This window comes from Erythrolamprus reginae, chromosome 8 (assembly GCF_031021105.1).
Source record: "Erythrolamprus reginae isolate rEryReg1 chromosome 8, rEryReg1.hap1, whole genome shotgun sequence".
Taxonomy (NCBI): Eukaryota; Metazoa; Chordata; class Lepidosauria; order Squamata; family Dipsadidae; genus Erythrolamprus; species Erythrolamprus reginae.
Genome location: NC_091957.1, coordinates 4,143,497 through 4,169,721, shown reverse-complemented (window position 1 = coordinate 4,169,721; position 26,225 = coordinate 4,143,497). Strand labels below are relative to the sequence as shown.

Below are 26,225 nucleotides of genomic sequence, written 5' to 3'. Positions count from 1 at the left end.
GTTAATTAGTGGAACAGAAGTTGCCTCCAGAAGTTGTGAATGCCCCAACACTGGAAGTTTTTAAGATGATATTGGATAACCGTCTGTCTGAAGTAGTGTAGGGTTTCCTGTTTAAGCAGGGGGTTGGACTAGAAGACCTCCAAGGTCCCTTCCAACTCTGTTGTTATTATTAACAACAATTCTGGGATCTTACCTCAATGAAAGCGGCCACTTCTTGTAGGACCAGGTTCCACTCGACTTGATCTTCGGTGTTGAAACGGTGGGTGTAATCTTCAATCTCATCCGATAGTTCCTGCGCAAAGAACCAGGCGTGACTTGCAAAAGGTCTTCTCTGAGACCGCCACCAGCAGTCAACCCAGAAGGTGGTCACCCCAAGAGGAGACTCACCTTTACAAGATCCTTGACCACAACCATTTTGTTGAGCAAGAGGCAAACCACGATGAACCGGGCGTAATAACGCAGTTTCTTAACTACCAGCTCAGGCCTATGAAAAGAGGAAAACGGATGGGAGAACTATTTAACTCTATATACAGTATATATATCTTATACTCCAAAAATACGGTAAATATGGTGTTTATTTATTTTATTTATTTTATTAATCAGATTTGTATGCCGCCCCTCTCCGCAGACTCGGGGCGGCTCACAGCAATAATAATACAATGTAAACAAATCTAATATTTAAGTTAATTTAAAAAACCCCAATTTAGAAACCAATCATACATACTAACATACCATGCATAAATTTTATAAGCCTAGGGGGAGGGAAAGTCTCAATTCCCCCATGCCTGACGACAGAGGTGGGTTTTAAGGAGCTTACGAAAGGCAAGGAGGGTGGGGGCAACTCTGATATCTGGGGGAAGTTGGTTCCAAAGGGTCGGGGCCGCCACAGAGAAGGCTCTTCCCCTGGGTCCCGCCAAACGACACTGTTTAGTTGACGGAGAAGGGCAACTCTGTGGGACCTAACTGGTCGCTGGGATTTGTGCAGCAGAAGGCGGTCCCGGAGATATTCTGGTCCGGTGCCATGAAGGGCTTTATAGGTCATAACCAACACTTTGAATTGTGACCGGAAACTCATCGGCAACCAATGCAGACTGCGGAGTGTTGGTGTGACATGGGCGTATTTAGGAATGTGTTCCTCAACATTCCTCTCTAGAAGCAATATATATATTGCTTGTTTTTGCTGAATTTTTAAAATTAAGGGAGACTAGGATAGCACTATTTCGGCCTTGTTCTGGCCTCATCAGCTAGCCATACCTTTACTGGGATTTGATCCGGCAGTTTCTGCCTTGTAAGGCAGAGAATTAACCTCTATATATATGTGTGTGTGTGCGTGTGTGTGTGTAGACTGTTCTGAGTTCGGGTTTTGCCCTGTGTAATATTTTGAGTGTCTATGTGACGTTTCGGTGAAATCACATTCACCATCATCAGGCTGACGTTGTTAGCTTTGTGCTGCTGTAAATATAGTTTATATTTATATAGTTTATATATTTACTATACAGTGTAGTCCCTCACCTATCGCTGGTGTTACGTTCCAGACCCAGCCGCGATAGGTGAAATCCGCGATGGGGAATTTCTCCTCCTTCCCAGCTCTTTCTACAACCCCAAGCACACCGCCGCCGCCGCCAACCACTAAGCGCGCCTCCAAAGACTGCCTTCTCGGCACTGGCGAGGCGGGTTGAACGAGGGGACGGGCTTTCGCCGGAGCTCAGTCCCTGCCCCGCTCATCATTCGCCCAGCCGCGGGCTGCTTGGCTTGTCCTGCCCTTCCAAACTTCTAAGCGCCGTATCTGTGCCAACGCTGACTTCAAAACCCGCGATGAAGTGAAGCCGTGGTGGGTGAAGCACGATATAGTGAGGGACTACTGTATTTACAGCAGCACGAAACTAACAACGTCAGCCTGATGATGGTGAATGTGATTTCACTGAAACGTCGCATAGACACTCAAAATATTACACGGGGCAAAACCCGAACTTAGAACAATCTACATACATATACCCGTGAAAATCTACGAAAACATATATATATATACATTTATATATTTATACAGTGGTACCTCTACCTAAGAATGCCTCTACTTACGAACTTTTCTAGATAAGAACCAGGTGTTCAAGATTATTTTGCCTCTTCTTAAGAACCATTTTCTACTTAAAAACCTGAGCCCGGAAAAATTTCCCAAGAAATTTGAGAGCGGCACGAAGGCCCGGCCAGTTTCCTGCCATCCCCCCTTTAATCCCGGCCATCTCGGGCTACAAGAATGGTGGAAGGTCTTAAGCATAAAACGCATCAGGAAAGACTTCATGAACTCAATCTGTAGAGTCTGGAGGACAGAAGGAAAAGTGAGGACATGATCGAAACATTTAAATATGTGAAAGGGTTACATAAGGTCCAGGAGGGAAGTGTTTTTAATAGGAAAGTGAACACAAGAACAAGGGGACACAATCCGAAGTTAGTTGGGGGAAAGATCAAAAGCAACATGAGAAAATATTATTTTACTGAAAGAGTAGTAGATCCTTGGAGCAAACTTCCAGCAGACGTGGTTGGTAAATCCACAGTAACTGAATTTAAACATGCCTGGGATAAACATATATCCATTGTAAGATAAAATACAGGAAATAGTGTAAGGGCAGACTAGATGGACCATCTGGTCTTTTTCTGCCGTCAGTCTTCTATGTTTCTATGTTTCTATCTCGGGCTTTTCTGGGCTGCCAGAGGAGCCTTTTGGTGGTGCTTAAGGAGGCTTTGGCAGCCCAGAGCGAACAGGGGGAGGCGTTTGCTCCACCTCGCTGTCTCAGAGTCCCTCGGTTTTTTTTTAAAGCCTTAAAGTTTTGATTTTGATTCTGTCCTCCTCCTCCTCTTCTTCCTCCTCCTCCCACCCAAATTCCGAGCTTTTATTTCTTTCCTAATGGGTTTGCACACATTATTTGCTTTTACATTGATTCCTATGGGAAAAATTGCTTCCTCTTAAGAATGGTCACGGAACGAATGAAGTTCTTAAGTAGAGGTAAGTAAGTAGAGGTACCCCTGTAGTGACAATCCAACACTTTTCAAATAAATAAAAGTAAACTCACAAGCCTGACCTGTCTTCCTTGTTGACCTGAGAGTAGTAGGATCTCTGGCGGATCGCAGAATAGAAGGAGAAGGCTTCGTTCAGATAGCTGGTTTCAGAGGTGCGAAGGCTGTGGAGTAAAGAGGTGTGAAATAGACCTCCCTGCTTCAACTTCAAACAATTTCTCCTCTGGGCGCAATCTGGAGAGATTATTGCCACTATTGTATTCCTTTCTGTTCTGAGATTATTACCACTATTCCTTTCTGTTCTGATCAGATAAGAGAAATGCCTGGGATAAACATAGATCCATCCTAAGATAAAATAGAGGAAATAGTATAAGGGCAGACTAGATGGACCAGGAGGTCTTTTTCTGCCGCTAATCTTCTATGTAAGTGTGCACTACTATTACTACTATTTTTTTCTCATCGTTCTTATCACCCATCTCCTCCCACTTATGACTATATGACTGTAACTTGTTGCTTTTACCCTTAGGATTTTTATTAATATTGATTGTTTTCTGATTGCTTATTTGACCCCTGTGACAATCATTAAGTGTTGGACCTCATGATTCTTGACACATGTACACTGAGAGCATCTGCACTGAAGACAAATTCCTTGTGTGTCCAATCACCCTTGGCCAGTAAAGAATTCTATTCTATTTTATTTATTTTATTTTATTACTTGGATTTGTATGCCGCCCCTCTCCGAAGACTCGAAGACTCCGAAGACTATTCTATTCTATTCTACTCCTATTCTATATTCTGTTCTGTTCTATTCTATTCTATTCTACTCTACTCTACTCCTATTCTATATTCTGTTCTGTTCTATTCTATTCTACTGTACTCTACTCCTATTCTATATTCTGTTCTGTTCTATTCTATTCTACTCTACTCCTATTCTATATTCTGTTCTGTTCTATTCTATTCTACTGTACTCTACTCCTATTCTATATTCTGTTCTGTTCTATTCTATTCTATTCTACTCCTATTCTATATTCTGTTCTGTTCTATTCTATTCTACTGTACTCTACTCCTATTCTATATTCTGTTCTGTTCTATTCTATTCTATTCTACTCTACTCCTATTCTATATTCTGTTCTGTTCTATTCTATTCTACTGTACTCTACTCCTATTCTATATTCTGTTCTGTTCTGTTCTATTCTATTCTACTCTACTCCTATTCTATATTCTGTTCTGTTCTATTCTATTCTATTCTACTCTACTCCTATTCTATATTCTGTTCTGTTCTGTTCTATTCTACTCTACTCTATTCTATTCTTCAGGTGCTTTGGAAAATAGGTACCAGGTATCTAGTAGATATCCAGGGACTAAGGGACTAAGACTGAACCCACGCATTTGCAAAAATGGGAATTTCTGCTTTTGTTAGCTTTTCCCCCCCTTCCCACCGCAAACCTTCTCTTTCACATATGTAATTACTTACTAGTAGTGGTAATAAAGCTGCCCGATCTTGGAGGCGATCTCTCCGATCTGCCAGCGCTTCAGGCCGTACCGATTGTCCAGAACTTGTCTTCGTTGGTGACCAAAAAAAGAAAGAAAACAAAACCGCGGGTCAGACTTATCTTCAATGTACAACCGCCGTACTTTAAGTCTTTCGGATTTTACTGCGTATTTTCTCATTGATATGATTTTTGTGGTATTTGTAATATTTTTTAAAGATGTAGCAACATTTCTGAGAAATACTTCAAAATTAACAAAAAATATTGATACATTGTGTTATTGTTATTTCTTTATTGATTTTTTCAAACTTTAAAAATCACAATAAATCTTTCAGCAATTCTAAAAAAAAAAAAAAAAAAATCTGCTGAACAAAACTCCACATCGGTGACAGGAAGGGCAATGGGCAAGTAAAACACTCTACTAGCTCCATTCAGTTCCCCAGACTCCACCCCGCCAAGGAATTATTGTTAAATGATGATGATGATAATGATGATGGTGATGATGATGGAGAGGATTTTTAGCTGCTGGAAACAGTTCTCTTACCGATGCTGCTGTTGGAATTTCCAGAGCTTGGTGTAAACGTCAAAGGTCCTGCCGAAATAAGATTGCCACTGCTTCTGCCCATATTGGGGCAAATCTCTGTAAAATAGCAAAATTATATATTTTAAAAAAAATACCTTTACCCACCAGGAAGAAGAGAAGTGACAGCCGGAGGGACATCATTGTTCTGATGAAGCTGAAGTGAAGGCTTTGATTTGCAAACTAGTGTTGTGGTTAGCTGTGGCCCAGCTCCTGCCCCAAGGACTGTGGATGTGGGGGAGACATCCACATGCTGCAGGCCTGTTTTGCCCCCGGTGGAATCTGCTGATGAAGGCTCCTCTGACCAAGAAGACATGAATGACAGGGAGGAGGAGAGTGTGGCAGACAGCTCAGAAGGAGATCAATTCTCTAGCTCCTCCTTGGATTCAGAACAAGATTTAATGATACAGCCACGCATGCGGAGAGCGATGCATAGGCAGCAACAACTGAGAGATTATTATCAAAGAAAATGAGGCCACCTATGGTTGGGTGGGGCTGTGGTCATTAGTGAGGCTGCTATAAAGAGCAGCCTGTGGGTTTGGCCATTGTGGAGGATTATCTGATCGTGGTGTTTCGTGCCTGCTTTACTGACTTTGACCTTTTGTGTGCTGATTTTTCCCCGCTTTGAAACTAAACCAGAGCAAAGTGTGTGTCACTTTGTGAAAGAAGAAGGACTGTGAATTGCCTCACAGCTGCAAGCTAAGTATCACCGAACTGATCAGGGACTTGTACAAATTACCAGTTTGTTTGGAGACGAGTGCTCTTGGCTATACCAAAAGAGGGCTTGGTTTAAGGGAATTTTCATTATAAAGAACATTGTTTTGAATTTTCAAACGTGTGTGTGTCTGAAATTTGTACCTGTGAATTTGTGGGAGGAGTCTACCAGAGAGCCCGACAGAACAACTAGTAAATCTTTATTTCTCTTCTTACACTGGGAAGATTATCAGGGTTACAATGCTGCTATGTGAAAAGCACCTTCCAAATCTAACGAGCTGAGTTTGCAAAGCTATAAATCCATTTTAATGAGCTGAGGAGGACCCTCCTGGCTAACTGCTTATCTCTGAATCGTTTCAAGTCTAAATTGGTACAGTTTATCATAATTATATCAAAAGCTTACTTCTCGGAAGCGAGGAACGCCGCCCATATTTCAACACGCAGTTTGCACGAAAGCCGCTTCATTTCCGCTACCTTTCACGACATGACGCATTGGTTCATTTACAAAGTTCCAAACTGCAGATTCAAAACTTTTTCCCAAACAATACAGTGTTCCCTCGATTTTAACGGGGGATGCGTTCCGACACCGCCCGCGAAAGTTGAATTTCCGCGAAGTAGAGATGCGAAAGTAAATACACCATTTTTGGCTATGGACAGTATCACAAGCCATCCCGTAACACTTTAAACCCCTAAATTACCATTTCCCATTCCCTTAACAACCATTTACTCACCATTATTACTGGTACTCACCATTGAATAAGACACTTAGTGATCCTGATATTTATAAACATAATTATTTATTAACAATAATTATTTTTTTTGTTATTTATTTGCAAAAATTATTCGTTTGGCGATGACGTATGACGTCGTCGGACGGGAAAAACCATGGTATAGAAAAAAAAACCGCAAAGTATTTTTTAATTAATATTTTTTGAAAAACCTGGTATAGGCCATTTGCGAAGTTCGAACCCGCGAAAATTGAGGGAACACTGTAATCAGAGATGCTTCAATTATAAGAAGCCAGCGAGCCTTATGAGAAGCTAGAATAACAGGGTTGGAAGGGACCTTGGAGGTCTTCTAGTCTCACCTCCTGTTTAAGTAGGAGACCCTGTTGATGTATGAGCAGAGCAATCCTTGCTTATATGGAGGATCAGTTGTGAATAAGTCCTCAGCCACACACAGATGTGCTAACTTGAATTAAAGTTTTATTTGAGAAATAACAGATCCACAATTGGAAAATGACAAAATCAGTGTCTCTAAAAGAAAACCAAATTAAAATGTTTTATAGGTGGCATCTCCCACCAAATAGGATAGCAAAAATGTTTCCCAAAACCTCTCCGTTATGTTGGAAATGCAAGAAGGAAATAGGGTCCTATTACCATCAATGGTGGACGTGCAGCAAAGCTAGACTCTATTGGAAAATGATAGAAAAAATAATAAAAGGAATAGTAATGCAAGATATAGAAACAACCCCGGAATTTTATTTATTAGGAATTACTAACCAGACCTATAAGAAAGAAATTTTATATTTAGTTATACATATTTTAACTGCGGCTAGGATAATATTTGCGCAAAATTGGAAAGGGGAGAATATCCCCAAAGAGGAAGAAGTTATTACAAAAATATTAGACTGCGCTGAAATGGATATGATGACAAGACGCTTAAATGATCAAGAAGATACGGAATTTTATGATACATGGAACAAAGTTTATATATGGATAAATAGGAAGAAACAATAGAAGGTTAAGAAAACAATTAAATAAATGAGTGAATTGTTTCGGCAAAGATAAGATTTATGTGTTACAATAGAATTAGTTAGAATATGTTTGTTTTTAGAAATATATTAGAATTAGTTTATATATGAAGAATTATTATGAGATGAATTTTGAATTTATATTAGAATAAGCTTAAATATGAAAAATTATAATGAGAAGTTTAACAAATTATTTCTCAACATTTATAATAATGAACTGTATTTAAATGTGTATTCTTTTTTCTGTATTCAAATTTATACTTTTGAGATAAGCGGGGAAATACAACCCCAATTTTGTGTTAAATGTATGTGTGTCTGTTCGTCTATTTTATGAAAATTTAATAAAAATATTTTAAAAAAAGAAAAAGAGAAATAACAGATGAACAATCTAAAGTCATACACATAATAAGTTCGAATAACAATCCAAATACAACCTTAAGCCATTGAAAAGCTGTTTCGATTTATCCAGCAGGTAACAAAAATCCGTAACGGTTTTCCTCTCCCCCTGTGGAATGTCGTCATCAATCCCACACGTTGACATGGTCTCCGATCGAAATAAACTCCGTACTGCGGGGTGGGTGGGAAATAAAATAAAGAGACTTACAATCTACAGGCCGACTTAAGAATACCTCCGGAATCGCCTTCTACCGCACGAATCCCAGCGGCCGATAAGGTCCCACAGAGTTGGCCTTCTCCGGGTCCCGTCGACCAAGCAATGTCGTTTGGCGGGCCCCAGGGGAACAGCCTTCTCTGTGGCGGCCCCAGCCCTCTGGAATCAACTCCCCCCCGGAGATTAGAACGGCCCACACCCTCCTTGTCTTTCGCAAGTTACTCAAGACCCACCTTTGTCGCCAGGCATGGGGGAGTTAGGATATTCCTTCCCCTAGGCCATTAGAAGTTATGCATGGTATGTTTGTGTGTATATTTGGGTTTTATAATAAGGGTTTTTAGTTGTTTTATTAAATTGGATTGTTACATGTTGTTTTTTATCATTGTTGTTAGCCGCCCAGAGTCTGCGGAGAGGGGCGGCATACAAATCCAATAAATAATAATAATATTAAAAACTCTAATAAGATTTAAAATCATTCATTTTTATCTTTCCCTGCCACACTCCTGGAGAAGTTCAGAGGTTTTGCAACCACACCCCGGTGCGAGGGTGATGAAGACTCTGTTGTGCTCTAATTACCGAGACCCAACGGGCTAATAATTATTTTCCTCTCGTCACCCCCGTGGAAAATTGCAATGTGTACGAGAGGAAGCGTTGGCCTTCTCTGGGTCCCGTCGACCAAGCAATGTCGTTCGGCGGGCCCCAGGGGAAGAGCCTTCTCTGTGGCGGCCCCAGCCCTCTGGAATCAACTCCCCCCGGAGATTAGAAGGGCCCCCACCCTCCTTGTCTTTCGCAAGTTACTCAAGACCCACCTATATCGCCAGGCATGGGGGAATTAAGACATCTCCCCCAGACTTTCTTATATTTTATGTTTGGTATGTATGTGTTGTATGGTTTTTAAATTGTTGGGGTTTTTTAATGTAATTTTATTATTAGATTTGTTCCATGGTTATACTGTTTTTATTGTTGTTGTGAGCCGCCCCGAGTCTTCGGAGAGGGGCGGCATACAAATCTAATAAATTGAATTGAATTGAATTAACGACCGTAATTAAGCCCCCCCCCCCCCCCCCCCCAATTTAAGCGACACGTTTTGCTAAGTCATTTTTTGGCTTCATTTTAAGACTTTTCTTGCCACGGTGGTAACGAAGCAGATCGCTGCGGTTCTTAAGTTTATTAACCTGTTTTTGGCCCAGCATTTCTTTTGACCGTGTTTTAATAGTCGTTTTATAATTCCTTTCCCAAAGTTGCTGCCATTTCCCCAATTCTATCGTGTGCCCAACGTGTCTCATCCGTCTTATCATAGTCTCTTTCATCTGTTCAAATTCTAGATCAACGCTAAGTAGATTAGAAGTAACGTGAGAAAATATTATGTTACTGAAGGAGTAGTAGATACTTGGAACAAACTTCCAGCAGACGTGGTTGGTAAATCCACAGTAACTGAATTTAAACATGCCTAGGATAAACATACAGTGTTCCCTCAATTTTCGCGGGGGATGTGTTCCGATACTGCCCGCGAAAGTTGAATTTCCGCAAAGTAGAGATGCGGAAGTAAATACACTATTTTTGGCTATGAACAGTATCACAAGCCTTCCCTTAACACTTTAAACCCCTAAATTGCAATTTCCCATTCCCTTAGCAACTATTTAAGATTATTACTCAACATGTTTATTTATTAAAGTTTATTAAAAATATTTATGAAAGGCAGACGAAAGTTGGGCGACGACATATGACGTCATCGGGCGGGGAAAACCGTGGTATAGGGGGGAAACCCGCGAAGTATTTTTTAATTAATATTTTTGAAAAACCGTGGTATGGACTTTTCGCGAAGTTTGAACCCGCGAAAATCGAGGGAACACTGTATATCCATCCTAAGATAAAATACAGGGAATAGTATAAGGGCAGACTAGATGGACCATGAGGTCTTTTTCTGCCGTCAATCTTCTATGTTTCTATAATCATAGTTTCTTTATCAATTTTTCATTTTTCCCTAATAAGATTTCATCTAGTTCAGTCGCTTCTAGATTAATACCTTCTACTTTTTGCTCCCTATCTAATCTCGATTAGTTTATACATATTTTAATTCAACATTCTTTGTTAAAATGTCCTTACACCTTGAGACATAATAACCTGGTTGTTAAGGGAATCGGGGTTCCCTTGTGAGGAGGTGGCAAACAGGTTATCGCATGACCTTGGAGACGTTGCAGTGATCATAAATATGAACCGGTGGCCAAGCATAGGCATCTGGACATGGGGGGTGCTAGGGGGGGGACATAACTGTGAAAAACTGATTCTAAGTCTCACTTTTTCACTACCATTGTAACTTTGAATGGTCACTAAACAAACTGTTGTAAGTCAAGGACTTCATATATATATATTGGTCAACTGTCTCATTTGCCTCCCAACTCCAGGGGGAAGGATACTGCAAAATCCCCATTCCATTATTTCCTTCCATTCTATTCTATTCTATTCTATTCTATTCTATTCTATTCCATTCCATACAAATCCAATAAATAATAATAAAATAATAATAATTCCATTCCAGTCCAGTCCACTCCACTCTATTAATTCCAATATTCGATTCCTTTTTCCCCACAGGTGTCGAAAAAGTGTGTGCATGCGCTATTGCGCATGCGCGAGTGCCCACGCCCATAATTCAAGGCCTGGGAAGGGCGACAACAGCTTCCCCTGCCGCCCGGATGCTCCCTCTGGAGGCTGGAAACGGCCTGTATCCCAACTTCTGGTGGACCCAGTAGGCTCGTGTTTTCCTTCCCCAGGCTCCATTCCACGGAGGTTCTCTGGAAGCCAAAACTGCCCTTCCAGAGCCTCTGTGCCAGCCAAAATTCAGCTGGCTGGCACACACATTGGAGCTGAGCTAGGGCAACGGCTCACGTGCCAGCAGATATTCTATTCTATATTCTATTCTATATTCTATTCTATTCTATATTCTATTCTATTCTTTATTCTATTCTAGTCTATATTCTATTCTAGTCTATATTCTATTCTATATTCTATTCTATCCTAGTTTATTCTATTCTATTCTATTCTAGTTTATTCTATTCTATTCTAGATTATTCTAGTTTATACTATTCTATTCTATTCTATTCTATTTTATTCTAGTCTGGTCTATTATTCTATTCTATTCTAGTCTATGCTAGTCTATTCTAGTCTAGTTTATTCTATTCTATTGTAGTCTATTCTATTCTAGTCTATTCTAGTCTATATTCTAGTTTATTCTATTCTATTCTATTCTAGTTTATTCTAGTCTGGTCTAATCTATTCTATTCTATTCTAGTTTATTCTAGTCTAGTCTACTCTATTCTATTGTAGTCTAGTCTATTCTAGCCTAGCCTAGCCTAATGACCCAAGACATCGGCCTCCTCTTCCAGCCTCCTGGATCTCAAGGCCTCGTGCACCGAGAGGCGAAGGAGGCCAGGTGAACCACCCCACCGGATTGAGTGAGCAAGTAAACAAGGTGGTGTGTGCGGGAGGCATGAAAGCGGAAAACAGATGGAGAGCGTGCAAGGCAGAATACACAGGACTGAAAAATGAGCAAGCTGAGAAAATGCCAGTCTGGCTTCAGACGGATAAAAAAAAATTTGAGGAGTGGGAAGGAGAGAGAGGGAGAGAGAGAGAGAAGGAGACGGGCTAAAAATACCCAGACGCAGCCAAGGGAAGTGGGAGGACGGTGAAAAAAACACAAAAAAAGGTAGAAAGGATTATTATTATTATTTATTTATTTTAATAGCGCAGAGGAACGATTTTGCAGAGCGACGGTTAAAAAGGAAGAGGCAGAACCTGCATTTAAGACCCATTAGCGGCAAACGTTTTGATCTACGGTTGTAAGCTTCGCTTGCATACAATGGGGATGGTTTTTTTTTTAAAGGCAAGGCATTAATAAAAGGGCATTTCCTCCTGTCTTTACATCGTCAAACTTTAAAAACGTGAGGTTTATTTTTTTTAAAGAGATTGGACAGCCCTTTGTCAAGAAGGAAGGAAGGGAGGGAGGGGAAGGGGTGGGAGCAAATGGAAAGGAGGGAGGGAAGGGAAGGAGAGGGGAGAGGAGAGAAGGAAGAAGGAAAGGACAGGGAGGAAGGGAACAGAAGGAAAAGAAAGGAAAGGAAGGGAAGGGAAGGAAGGGAAGGGAAGGAAGGAAGGGAATGGAGGAAAGAAGAAAGGAAGGAAGGATGCAAGGAAGAGGAAGGGGTGAGAGTAAATGGAAAGAAGGGAGGGAAGGAAAGGGGAGAGAAGAGGAGAAGGAAGGAAGAAGGAAAGAACAGGGAGGAAGGGAATGGAAGGAAAAGAAAGGAACAGAAAGGAAAAGAAAGCAAATGAAGGGAAGGGAAGGAGGGAGGGAGGGAAGGAAGGAAAGGAAGGGAGGAAAGAAGAAAGAAAGGAAGGAAGGATGAAAGGAAGAGGAAGGGGTGAGAGTAAATGGAAAGAAGGGAGGGAAGGAAAGGGGAGAGAAGAGGAGAAGGAAGGAAGAAGGGAAGGACAGGGAGGAAGGGAATGGAAGGAAAAGAAAGGAATAGAAAGGAAAAGAAAGCAAATGAAGGGAAGGGAAGGAGGGAAGGGAAGGAAGGAAAGGAAGGGAGGAAAGAAGAAAGAAAGGAAGGAAGGATGAAAGGAAGAGGAAGGGGTGAGAGTAAATGGAAAGAAGGGAGGGAAGGAAAGGGAAGAGGACAGGAGAAGGAAGGAAGAAGGGAAGGACAGGGAGGAAGGGAACGGAAGGAAAAGAAAGGAATAGAAAGGAAAAGAATGGAAGGGAAGGAAGGAAGGAAGGGAAGGAAGGGAATGGAGGAAAGAAGAAAGGAAGGAAGGATGCAAGGAAGAGGAAGGGGTGAGAGTAAATGGAAAGAAGGGAGGGAAGGAAAGGGGAGAGAAGAGGAGAAGGAAGGAAGAAGGGAAGGACAGGGAGGAAGGGAATGGAAAGAAAGGGAAGGGAGGGAGGAAGAAAAGGGGAAGGAGTGAGAGTAAATGAAAGAAGGGATGGAGGGAGGGAAAGGAAAGGAGATGGGAGAGGAGAAGGAAGGGAGGGAAGAAAGAAAGAAGAGGGAGGAAGGGAAGGAAAAGAAAAGAAAGGAAGAGAAAGGGAAGGGAAGGAGGAAGGAAGGAACTATCATAGCAATTATTTCTTTTCAAAAGCCTTACATAAATCCGAACAATAACATTCTCCCGCCTGTCTTCCTTGAGATCATCAGATACACAGATTAGCTCTCACCCGCCAGGGACCGAGTTCTCTAATTGCTATTAACAAACAAATTAGGATTTAAAGGCAGGGGAGAGCCACATGGGCCGATCGGATGGACCGCGCCAGGTCTTGCACGCTACGCTAACTTTGACCGAGAGCCTAGATTTGAACCCTCCTGCCTTAATTCCATTCCACAGTCTAGTTTAGTCTACTCTACTCTTATTCTATTCTTATTATTTATATTCTATTCCAGATTCTACTCTGTTCTTCCAACCCATTCTCCACCCAGCCAAGGAGGAATAAATCAATCCATTAGGAGGGATTAACACCCTCCTAATCCAAGGAGTAAATTCTCTGGCAGATTGATTGACAGATTAAAAGAACCCCAAAGCCCCCTTGTCCTTTGATGTCCAGAAAAATAAATAATGACACTCTGCATATCACAGGAAGAAACAGACTTTTTCACTCATTTTCTTTTCTTTCCCTGGTTTAATTAGCAGGCAAATTATGTCCCCAAGTTCCGGTCAAGATTTGGACAGCGATAAGGGCTGAAGCAAAACAATCAGGTTTTGATCCTCAACTAAAATTAGAAAAAAGTCCAATTAAATGCAAAACCTCCCAGTTTTCTCCAGCAGTTTTAATTGCTTTGCTTCTTGGCTTACCTTTTAATAATCTGCTGGAACATCCGCGCGAGAGAACAACAATTCTGAAGAGAGGTGACGAGTGGTTTAGTTAGACCTGTAAGATCACAAACGGTCCCAGAGGAACAGGAAGAGTTTCCAGACCGATGAGGAGCAGATGTTTGAATGTACCTCTACCTAAGAAGGCCTCTACTTACGAACTTTTCTAGATAAGAACTGGGTGTTCGAGATTTTTTTTTGCCTCTTCTCAAAAACCATTTTCCACTTGCAAACCTGAGCCTCCAAAACTGTAACCGGAAAAGGCAGGGAGGAGCCTCCGTGGGGCCTCTATAGGAATCTCCTGGGAGGAAACAGGGCCGGAAAAGGCAGGGAGAAGCCTCCGTAGGGCCTCTCTAGGAATCTGAAAGGAAACAGGGCTGGAAAAGGCGGGGAGAAGCCTCTGTGGGGCCTCTCTAGGAATCTCATGGGAGGAAACTATAACCAGAAAAGGCAGGGAGAAGCCTCCATGGGGCCTCTCTAGGAATCTCCTGGGAGGAAGCTATAACCAGAAAAGGCAGGGAGAATCCTCCATGGGGCCTCTCTAGGAATATCCTGGGAGGAAACAGGGCCGGAAAAGGTGGGGAGAAGCCTCTGTGGGGCCTCTCTAGGAATCTCCTGGGAGGAAACAGGGCCTCCACCCACCCTGTGGTTTCCCCAATCGCACACATTATTTGCTTTTACATTGATTCCTATGGGGAAAGAAGAAGAGGAAGAGGAAGAGGAAGAGGAAGAGGAAGAAGAAGAAGAAGAAGAAGAAGAAGAAGAAGAAGAAGAAGAAGAAGAAGAAGAAGAAGAAGAAGAAGAAAGAAGAAGTTGAAGTCCACAAGTCATAGAAGAGCCAACTTTGCCTACCCTTGATTTGGGGCATGTTGACTGGGGAATTCTGGGAGTCGAAGTCCACCCATCTTAACGTTGATAGCATTGAGCCTTTAGATCAGATGACAAAACTCTGTTGTACAGAGACAAACAAGGGCGCCGAAGCCTATCACACCAAAAAACACTCTCCCAGGTGGGTACTGAAAGCAAACCATCATCAACATGCCTTCGAGGCTTTGTGACGGGTCCACGGGAGCTTCAGCCAATCCCAGCCCAGAAGGGACTCTTCCCAAGAGGTCGCCGAAAAAAGAAAGGGAAAATTTGCCAGGCGACAATCCCAAAAGAGTTGCCTGGGAGCGAGACACAAAAGGCACACAAGGGGAGAGAAATTAAAGAGCCAAGGCCTGGGGATGCGTGAACAAAAGCGAAATGAAATCCTTGTTATTTTGGGATTGGTGGGGCTGGGTGAAAATAGCAGAACCCAATTAAGACAGCAAGGGCAAATCCAAGGTTTAGCCCAACTTTTAGAAACAACTGTTAGGCCTACCTTGAGGAGGGGGGGGGGGCTGGAGGAGCTTTTAATTCTATACTTGTCAAAAAAAAAAAAGGGGAACACTTAAACAACACAATATAACTCCAAGTCAATCAAACTTCTGCGAAATCAAACTGTCCATTTAGGAAGCAACGCTGATTAACAATCAATTGTTATGCTCTCTACATGGGGCTACCTTTGAAAAGTGTTCGGAAACTTCAGATCGTGCAGAATGCAGCTGCGAGAGCAGTCATGGGCCTACCTAGCTATGCCCATGTTTCAACATCACTCCGCAGCTTGCATTGGCTGCCGATCAATTTCCGGTCACAATTCAAAGTGTTGGTCATGACCTTTAAAGCCCTTCATGGCACTGGACCAGAATATCTCCGAGACCGCCTTCTACCGCACGAATCCCAGCGACCAATTAGGTCCCACAGAGTGGGCCTTCTCCGGGTCCCGTCAACTAAACAATGTCGGTTGGCGGGCCCCAGGGGAAGAGCCTTCTCTGTGGCGGCCCCGACTCTCTGGAACCAACTCCCCCCAGAGATTAGAACTGCCCCTACTCTCCCTGCCTTCCGTAAACTTCTTAAAACCCACCTCTGTCGTCAGGCATGGGGGAACTGAAACACCTCCCCCGGGCATGCACATTTTATGTATGGGATGTTTGAGTGTATGCTTGTTAACAAAATGGGGTTCTTTTAAATGTTTTAAATTATATTTGGATTTGTTACAAACTGTTATGTTATGCTGTGAGCCGCCCCGAGTCTGCGGAGAGGGGCGGCATACAAATCTAAATAAATAAATAAATAATAAATTTCACAGGTTGTGGTGCACATTCAACTTTGTACGGAACAAAGTATTCAATGAGAATATTCCATTCATTCAAATCTAGGATGGGTTCTTTGAGTGTTCCCTTTAATTTTTTGAGCAGTGTACATAAAGATAAATGTGATTTATCTGCATGTCCGTCTATTTTTTCTTTTTCTTTCTATTTTTCTTCCTTTTCTCTCTTTTCTCTTTCTGTTCTATTGTGCAGATTGTTTTGTTTTAAATGTATATGTTTAATAAAGAGTTAATATATAAAGATCAATGGGATTTATCCATATGTCCATCTATTTTTTCCTTTTCTCTTTCTTTCTATTTTTCTTCCCTTTCTCTTCTCTCTTTTCTCTTTCTGTTCTATTGTGCAGATTGTATTGTTTTAAATGTATATATTTAATAAAGAGTTAATATATAAAGATGAATGCGATTTATCCGTATGTCCATCTATTTTTTCCTTTTCTTTATATTTTTCTTCCCTTTCTCTCTTTTCTCTTTCTGTTCTATTGTGCAGATTGTATTATTTTTAATGTATATATTTAATAAAGATTAAATATCTAAAGATAAATGTGATTTATCCGTATGTCCATCTATTTTTTCTTTTGTCTTTCTATTTTTCTTCCCTTTCTCTTCTCTCTTTTCTCTTTCTGTTGTATTGTATGTATTGTATTGTTTTTAATGTGTATGCACTGCTCAAAAAATAAAGGTTTATAAAAATAAACACTTAAACAACACAATAGAACTCCAAGTCAAATCAAACTTCTGTGAAATCAAACTGTCCACTTAGGAAGCAACACTGATGGACAATCCATTTCACATGCTGTACAAAATGAAGTATTCAATGAGAATATTTCATTCATTCAGATCTAGGATGGGTTCTTTGAGTGTTCCCTTTATTTTTTTGGAGCAGTGTATTTATTTCCCGTGCTTTCTTCCTAGCCTTTCTGATTTGTTTGTGTCTAACGGGACCAGAACATCCTATGATCCAAATATACAAAGTAGTTTTGGCCAAGCGCCCACACACAGGCAGGACTCACCCCAAAATAGCCATCTCTTTCTCACGATTCTATCTTTAAAATATACCGTATTTTTTCAGAGTATAAGAGGCACCTTAGGTTTTTGGGGAGAGGAAAATAGGGAAAAAATAATCCGCCTATCAAGGAGAGAAGTGACTTAGAACTTAAGAGGAATCTCCTGACGGTGAGAACAATTAATCCGTGGAACAGCTTGCCACTGGAAGTTGTGGATGCTCCAACACTGGAGGTTTTTAAGAAGAGGTTGGAAAACCATCTGTCTGAAGTAGTGTAGGGGTTCCAGCCTAAGCAGCGGGTTGGAAGGTCCCTTCCAACTCCTACTCCTACTCTTCTTTTTCTTCTTCTTCTTCTTCTCCTCTTCCTCCTCCTTCTTCTTCTCATCCTCCTCTTCTTCCTTCTTCCTTTTCTCCTCCTCCTCCTTCTTTTTCTTTCTTCTGTTCTGTTCCTGCCCAAGAATAGAATCGGGTCTTCAAACTTACAACAGTTTCTCCTCCTCCACTTCCTCTACCTCTCCTCCTCCTCCTCTTCTTCCTCCCCCTCCTTCCTCTTCCTCTTCTTCTTCCTCTTCTTCCTTCTCCTTCTCCTCTTCCTCCTCCTCTTCTTCTTCTCCTCCTCCTCTTCTTCCTTCTCCTTCCTCTTCTTCTCATCCTCCTCTTCTTCCTTCTTCTTCTCCTCTTCCTCCTCATCTTCTTCTTCTCCTCCTCCTCCTCTTCTTCCTCCTCCTCCTCCCTCTTCTTCTTCTCATCCTCATCTTCTTCTCCTCCTCCTCCTCTTCTTCCTTCTTCCTCCTCCTCCTCCTTCCTCTTCTTCTTCTCATCCTCCTCTTCTTCCTTCTTCTTCTTCTCCTCTTCCTCATCTTCTTCTTCTTCTCCTCTTCTTCCTCCTTCCTCTTCTTCTTCCTCCTCTTCCTCTTCTTCTTCTCATCCTCTTCTTCCTTCTTCCTCCTCCTTCCTCTTCTTCTTCCTCTTCTTCCTCGTCTCCTCCTCTTCTTCCTTCTCCTTCTCCTCTTCCTCATCTTCTCCTCCTCCTCCTCCTCTCTTCTTTCTTCCTCTTCTTCCTCGTCTCCTCCTCTTCTTCCTTCTCCTTCTCCTCTTCCTCATCTTCTTCTCCTCCTCCTCCTCTCTTCTTTCTTCCTCTTCTTCCTCGTCTCCTCCTCTTCTTCCTTCTCCTTCTCCTCTTCCTCATCTTCTTCTCCTCCTCCTCCTCTCTTCTTTCTTCTTCTCCTCCTCCTCCTCTTCTTCCTTCTTTTTCTCCTCCTCCTCTTCCTCTCCTCCTCCTCCTCTTCCTCCTCCTCTTCTTGTTATGCCTCAGATCCGTTCCCATAGTGTGGTTTACCCTCCTCTGGACAAACACCTCCTTGCTTTCTTTGGAAAGGCCACCATCTGAAAGGTGTGAACTTCATCGCGCCTCTGGGAAGGTTTTTAAAAATAACAAAGAGCAGAGGAGGGAGGTGTGTGTGTGTGGTGCGCTTGCGCATGTGTGTATTTCCTTCTTTTCGCTTGCCAAATAAACCAGCTGCAGATCCCTTCAAATGTGCAGTATTGTGTTGTTGGGTTATTTGGTCTCTTGCGGTGATTAATGGATGCGTTCGATGAATAGCCACCCGGAGTCCTTTGGGAGTTGGGCAGCATATATAAATTTAATAAAATAAAATAAAATAAAACCAATAAAATTATTGGACGCTTCCCCAAAACGGACCTCCGTAGCTCTCTCCATTGGGTCATTGTTTGTCCACTGGGCCAGGTGAAATTGAAGCCTTGTTTGAAAAGAAACCATCACAAAAGCAACACGTGTGATAGGAAAAAAAGGTCTCCTTTCTGGTGAGATAAAAATGAAGGTGATTGAAGGTGAGAAAACAGAGGGCGATAGAAAAATCTTGCCCTTCCTAATGAAGGTGATTGAAGGTGAGCAGTGTGGTCGGGCAGTAGGAAAAGCAAGTAGGATGCTTGGCTGCATAGCTAGAGGTATAACAAGCAGGAAGAGGGAGATTGTGATCCCCTTATATAGAATGCTGGTGAGACCCCATTTGGAATAATACTGTGTTCAGTTCTGGAGACCTCACCTACAAAAAGATATTGACAAAATTGAAGGGGTCCAAAGACGGGCTACAAGAATGGTGGAAGGTCTTAAGCATAAAACGTATCAGGAAAGACTTCATGAACTCAATCTGTAGAGTCTGGAGGACAGAAGGGAAAGGGGGGACATGATCGAAGCATTTAAATATGTTAAAGGGTTAAATAAGGTTCAGGAGGGAAGTGTTTTTAATAGGAAAGTGAACACAAGAACAAGGGGACACAATCTGAAGTTAGTTGGGGGAAAGATCAAAAGCAACGCGAGGAAATATTATTTCACTGAAAGAGTGGTAGATCCTTGGAACAAACTTCCAGCAGACGTGGTAGATAAATCCACAGTGACTGAATTTAAACATGCCTGGGATAAACATATATCCATTGTAAGATAAAATACAGGGAATAGTATAAGGGCAGACTAGATGGACCAGGAGGTCTTTTTCTGCTGTCAGTCTTCTATGTTTCTATGATGAAACAGAGCTCTCTGTTTTCTCACCTTCAATCATTTTCATTTTGATTTCATTAGGAAGAGAACTTTTTTTCCCTATCATATATGTTGTTTTTGTGATGGTTTCTTTTCAAATAAGGCTGCAAAAATCAGACAAGTGGCACCTGGTCCACTTGACAAAGAATGACCCCATTCCATTTTTAACAGGGCTTGTTTTTACTGCAAGAAAAAGATCAGTTGCCTTTTGGGAAGTGGGAGGGAAAACCCCTCTGAAATGAGATACGTGACAGAGACACAATCCCAAATTGTGTTAGACCTTGCAAGTTGTTGTTGTTGTTTTTAAAAAGGTGGCCTTTCTCCTCCACCTGAACCAACAAGCAAAATCTCCATACTTACTACGAGTTGCCAGCTTTTTAAATTCTTCGAAAGCTACTCAAGAAAAACAGCTGGCCCAGGAAGATATGATTACAAACCCAATTCCTTTTTATTTTGTGCACGCGATATACGATCCACTCTCTCTCTTTCTCTCCTCCAGGCCTTTTCTGCAAAGCTAGGGAATCCCTCCAGCTTGGGTCAATATGATTTGGACCTAGGATAGTTCCTCCGATCGCAATAGCGTTTAGACTTATATACCGCTTCACAGTGCCCTCTCTATACGGTTTACAGAATCAGCCTTATTGCCCCCAACAATCGGGGTTCTCATTTGACCCACCTCGGAAGGAAGGAAGGAAGGAAGGAAGGAAGGAAGGAAGGAAGGAAGGAAGGAAGAGATGAAAAGAAGGAAGGAATAGCAATTGCATTTAGACTTATATACCACTTCACAGTACTTTTACAGTCCTCTCTAAGCAGTTTACAGAATCAGCCTCTTGCCCCCAACAATCTGGGTCCTCATTTTACGAAGGAAAGAAGGAAGGAAGGAAGGAGGGAGGGAGGGAGGGAGGGAGGGAGGGAGGGAGGGAAGGAAGGAAGGAATCAGTGGTTTACAGAATCAGCCTCTTGCCCCCAACAATCTGGGTCCTTGTTTTACCCACCTTGGAAGGATGGAAGGTTGAGTCAACCTTGAGCCAGTGGTGAGATTTGAACCGCTGAACTACAGCTAGCAGTTAGCGGAAGCAGCCTGCAGTGCTGCACGCTAACCCCAGCGCCACCCCAGCTTCCTTCCTTCCTTCCTAACTTTCCTTTCTTTTCTCCTTCTCTGTCTCTTTGTCTCTTTCTTTCTTTCTCTCTTTCTTTCTTTCCCTTCCTTCCTTCCTTTCTTCTTTCCTTCCTTCCTTTCTTTCTTGCAATTGCATTTAGACATATATACCACTTTGTAGTGCTTTTTCAGCCGTAAGTGGTTTACAGAATCAGCCTCTTGCCCCCAACAATCCAGGTCCTCATTTGACCCACCTCGGAAGGATGGAGTCAACCTGGAGCCGGTGGTGAGATTTGAACTGCTGACCTACCGATCTAGCAGTTAGCTCAAGTAGTCTGCAGATGAAGAAAAACGACTCCGGGATTTAGACTAATCCTATCAAAGGCCTTCGGATGAGCTAGGGGACCTCTTCAGCTCCGGATTGTCACTGAACCACAATTCCCAGAAATCCAAAGACCTAGCAAAGGAGGGGGGCTGGGAGTTGGGGGTCCAGCTCATACATCCTTCACCCCATCATCTTCCAGTTCATTAACCTAGTCCAGGTAGTCCTTGACTTACAACATTTCATTTAGTGACTGCTCAAAGTTACAACGGCACCTAAAAGTCTTCGGAGAGTGGCGGCATACAAAAGTAATAAATTATTATTAAATTATTATTAAAAGTGGCTTGTGACCATTTTCCACACTTTTTCACACACATTTGACACTTTTTCACACTCCCTCAACACCTGCCAAACTATTCCCTAAGTCTGCACTACTATGACTACCAGTTTTTCTTATCATTCCTATCACCCATCTCCTCCCACTTATGACTGTAACTTGTTGCTTGTATCCCTACGATTTCTATTTATTATTATTATTATTATTATTATTATTATTATATTATTATTATATTATTATTATTTTTATTATTAATTAGACTTGTATGCCGCCCCTCTCCGAGTCACAACATACAATACAAAACAATATGAATACAAATCTAATAGTTAAAACAGTAAGCTAAAATCCCATTATGTTAAAAAACTGTCAGTCTACTTAATCACATCCATACATAACATTTAATGGTCAGAGAAGAAGGGGGCATGATCTAGCTGCCCCATGCCTGGCAACACAGATGGGTCTTAAGGCGAGGAGGATGAGGTCAGTATGAATCTTCGGGGGGAGCTAATTCCAGAGGGCAGGGGTGTTTCCTGATAGCTTATTTGTACCTAACACTCCGTGGCCTACATTGCCTGCCGATCAGTTTCCGGTCACAATTCAACGTGTTGGTTATGACCTTTAAAGCCCTACATGGCATTGGACCAGAGTACCTCCGGAACCGCCTGCTACCGCACGAATCCCAGTGACTGATAAGGTCCCACAGAGTTGGCCTTCTCCGGGTCCCGTCGACTAAGCAATGTCGTTTGGCGGGCCCCAGGGGAAGAGCCTTCTCTGTGGCGGCCTCGGCCCTCTGGAATCAACTCCCCCCCCGGAGATTAGAACTGCCCCCACCCTCCTTGTCTTTCGTAAACTACTCAAGACCCACCTATACCGCCAGGCATGGGGGAGTTGAGACACCTTTCCCCCAGGCTCTTTATATTTTATGTTTGGTATGTATGTGTTGTTTGGTTTTTAAATATGATAGGGTTTTTGTATGCTTCTTTTTAATATTAGATTTGTTTCACTATAATATTGTTTTTTATTATTGTTGTGAGCCGCCTCGAGTCTTCGGAGAGGGGCGGCATACAAATCTAATAAATTATTATTATTATTATGATGATGATGATGATGATGACGATCATTAAATGTTGGATGACATGATTCTTGACAAATGTGTCTTTTTCTTTTATGTACACTGAGAGCATCTGCACCAAAGACAAATTCCTTATGTGTCCAATCACTCTTAGCCAATAAAGAATTTTATTCTATTCTATTCTATTCTCCCCAAGCCTGGAGACTTAAAATGAGTCTTAAGACTCTTACAAAAAGCCAGGAGGGTGGGGGCAGTACGAATCTCTAGGGGAAGCTGATTCCAGAGGGCCGGGGCCCCCACAGAAAAGGCTCTTCCCCTAGGCCCCGCCAAGCGACATTGTCTAGGCGACAGGACCTGGAGAAGGCCGACTCTGTGGGACCTGACTGGTCGCTGGGACTCATGCGGCAGAAGGCGGCCCCGGAGGTAACCTTTATTTTATTTTTATTTATTTTTATTTATTGGATTTGTATGCTGCCCCTCTCCGAGACCTCAGGGCGGATCACGACATGTCAAAAACAATATACCGTATACATATCTAAAAATCTAATTAATATAACTAAAAAACCTATACATCCGGAACCGCCTTCTACCGCACGAATCCCAGCGGCCGATAAGGCCCCACAGAGTTGGCCTTCTCTGGGTCCCGTTGACCAAACAATGTCGCTTGGCGGGCCCCAGGGGAAGAGCCTTCTCTGTGGCGGCCCCGGCCCTCTGGAATCAACTCCCCCCGGAGATTAGAACGGCCCCCACCCTCCTTGTCTTTCGCAAACTACTCAAGACCCACCTTTGTCGCCAGGCATGGGGGAGTTAGGATATTCCTTCCCCTAGGCCATTACAAGTTATGTATGGTATGTTTGTGTGTATGTTTGGTTTTTATAATAAGGGTTTCTGGTTGTTTTATTAAATTGGATTGTTACATGTTTTATTAAATTACATGTTACATGTTGTTTTTTATCATTGTTGTTAGCCGCCCCGAGTCTGCGGAGAGGGGCGGCATACAAATCCAATAAATAATAATAAATAATAATAATATTAAAAACTCTAATAAGATTTAAAATCATTCATTTTTATCTTTCCCTGCCTCACTCCTGGAGAAGTTCAGAGGTTTTGCAACCCCACCCCGGTGCGAGGGTGATGAAGACTCTGTTGTGTTCTAATTACCGAGACCCAACAGGCTAATAATTATTTTCCTCTCGTCACCCACGTGGAAAATTGCAATGTGTACGAGAGGAAGCGTTTTTAAAATTAGCGAGGCGCCCACGGCACAACGAACGGGGTGAAGATAACAAGAAGACGGGGAGAGGAGGGCTTGGTCTGGTGCAAGAATAGGGCTTCCAAGAACCTACCTTAACTCATGAAAGCCGCTCCCCCGATCGGTGACCATCAATTTTTACAGACCCATCTGGCGTGCCCAGTTTCTGATGGAGACACACTGGTGTGAACTGCAAGGGACACAACGGATGGGCAGATTATAAAGACTGGCAAGAAATACCATTACGACTCTATCTATCTATCTATCTATCTATCTATCTATCTATCTATCTATCTATCTATCTATCTATCTAATCTAATCTAATCTAATCTAATCTAATCTATCTATCCATCTATCTATCTAACTATCTCTTCTGCCGGCGTGTCCCAACCGCCTGTAATTACAGGGTAATTAGTCCAGAAAGACACACACCACACAATAGAAGGAAAACCAAAAGTCTTTATCAACAGAAAAGCAGAAAAAACTCCCTTTTAAAATGTCATTGGAGTCTTCGGAGGGGGCGGCATACAAATCTAATAAATTATTATTATTATTATTAAAGTATCCAAACCTAAAATCAAAGTTTCATTCCCTTCCTCTCCCCCGTTCCAAGCAAAAGTCCAGAAGTGGAAACCAAACCAGAACTTGATGCAGTCCGTTTCCCCATCTCAGTTCAACCTAGCACGAAGCGGGTTAACTAAGCCAGGATCGCCATCCCTACCGGAACTATCAAGATAATCCTTGAAGAAGGGAGTGAGGGGGGCTACTCGGGGGCGGGGGGGGGAGGGAGGAACAAACCCGCCAGCAGCAACAGGCTCGGATAGTTTTATGAGACAGGTTGTCACATCCCGAAGGCGCCACGTCGCCAACCCCCAGGTAAGCCGAGGAAACACCTGGGAACAGGAAACCTGAGAATTAACGTTTCTCCTGCAAACGTTAACAAGGGGGGTTTGTTTGGTTTCAGGGGAAGGCTTATCTTGGGGAGAGGGTTTATTTTGAGTGGAGGGTTTATTTTGGGGGGAGGGCTTATTTGGGGGAAGGGTTTATTTTGAGCAGAGGGTTTATTTGGGGGGAGGGCTGATTTTGGGGGAAGGGTTTATTTTGAGCAGAGGGTTTATTTGGGGGGAGGGCTGATTTTGGGGGAAGGGTTTATTTTGACCAGAGGGTTTATTTGGGGGGAGGGCTGATTTTGGGGGAAGGGTTTATTTTGACCAGAGGGTTTATTTGGGGGGAGGGCTGATTTTGGGAGAAGGGTTTATTTTGAGCAGAGGGTTTATTTGGGGGAGGGCTGATTTTGGGGGAAGGGTTTATTTTAAGCAGAGGGTTTATTTGGGGGGAGGGCTGATTTTGGGGGAAGGGTTTATTTTGACCAGAGGGTTTATTTGGGGGGAGGGCTGATTTTGGGGCAAGGGTTTATTTTGAGCAGAGGGTTTATTTGGGGGAGGGCTGATTTTGGGGGAAGGGTTTATTTTGAGCAGAGGGTTTATTTGGGGGGAGGGCTGATTTTGGGGGAAGGGTTTATTTTGAGCAGAGGGTTTATTTTGGGGAAACACCTTGTTTAGGGGGAAGGGTTTATTTTCAGCGGAGGGTTTATTTTTGGAGAGGGCTTATTTTGGGGAGGGTTTATTTTGAGCGGACGGTTTATTTGGGGAAAACGCCTTATTTTGGGGGAAGGGTTTACTTTCAGCGGAAAGTTTATTTTTGGGAGAGGGCTTATTTTGGGGGAAGGGTTTATTTTGGGAAAAGGCTTTTTTGGGGAGAGAGTTTATTTTCAGTGGAGGGTTTATTTTGGGGGTGGGGTTATTTGGGGGAAGGGCTTATTTGGGGGGAAGGGTTTATTTGGGGGGTGGGGTTATTTGGGGGAAGGGCTTATTTGGGGGGAAGGGTTTATTTGGGGGGAAGGATTTATTACCAGGGCAAGGCTTATTTTGGGGAGAGGGTTTATTTTGAGCAGAGGGTTTATTTTGGGGAAAACGCCTTATTTTGGGGGGAGGGCTTATTTGAGAGAAGGGTTTATTTTCAGGGAAAGGCTTATTTTTGGGAGGTTTATTTTTTAGCAGAGGGTTTATTTTGGGGGAGGGCTTATTTTGGGACAAGGGGTTATTTTCAGCAGAGGGATTATTTTCTGGGGGGAGGGCTTATGAAAATAAGCCCTCCTCTGAAAATATGAAAATAAAACCCTTCTCTGAAAATAAACCCTTCCCCCCAAAATGCTTTATTTAGGGTTTATTTTCAGAGGAGGGCTTATTTTCAGGGGACGTCTTCTATTTAGTGCAACACAGTAGGAGAAAGAGAGGGGGGGGTTCAGAGAAATGCCTTCCAAATACCCCAAAGCCAGCTCTTGGTTTGCATTACGTTTCTCCTG

General features: G+C 42.5%; 1 protein-coding gene across 1 annotated transcript in view; it reads right to left on the bottom strand.

Annotated features, from left to right (window-relative positions):
• The window catches only part of SCAI (suppressor of cancer cell invasion), a 43,968-nt gene extending 19,917 nt beyond the window's left edge, over positions 1-24,051 (bottom strand). The window contains exons 1-7 of the mRNA XM_070759564.1: positions 23,955-24,051; positions 7,984-8,116; positions 5,047-5,142; positions 4,487-4,573; positions 3,078-3,176; positions 388-484; positions 194-292 (exon numbers count right to left, since the gene is read on the bottom strand). Coding sequence (XP_070615665.1) covers positions 194-292; positions 388-484; positions 3,078-3,176; positions 4,487-4,573; positions 5,047-5,142; positions 7,984-8,090 — 585 coding nt within the window. The 5' untranslated portion in view covers positions 8,091-8,116; positions 23,955-24,051. The remainder of the gene's footprint in view (positions 1-193; positions 293-387; positions 485-3,077; positions 3,177-4,486; positions 4,574-5,046; positions 5,143-7,983; positions 8,117-23,954) is intronic.
• Between the last annotated feature and the right edge of the window lie 2,174 nt (positions 24,052-26,225).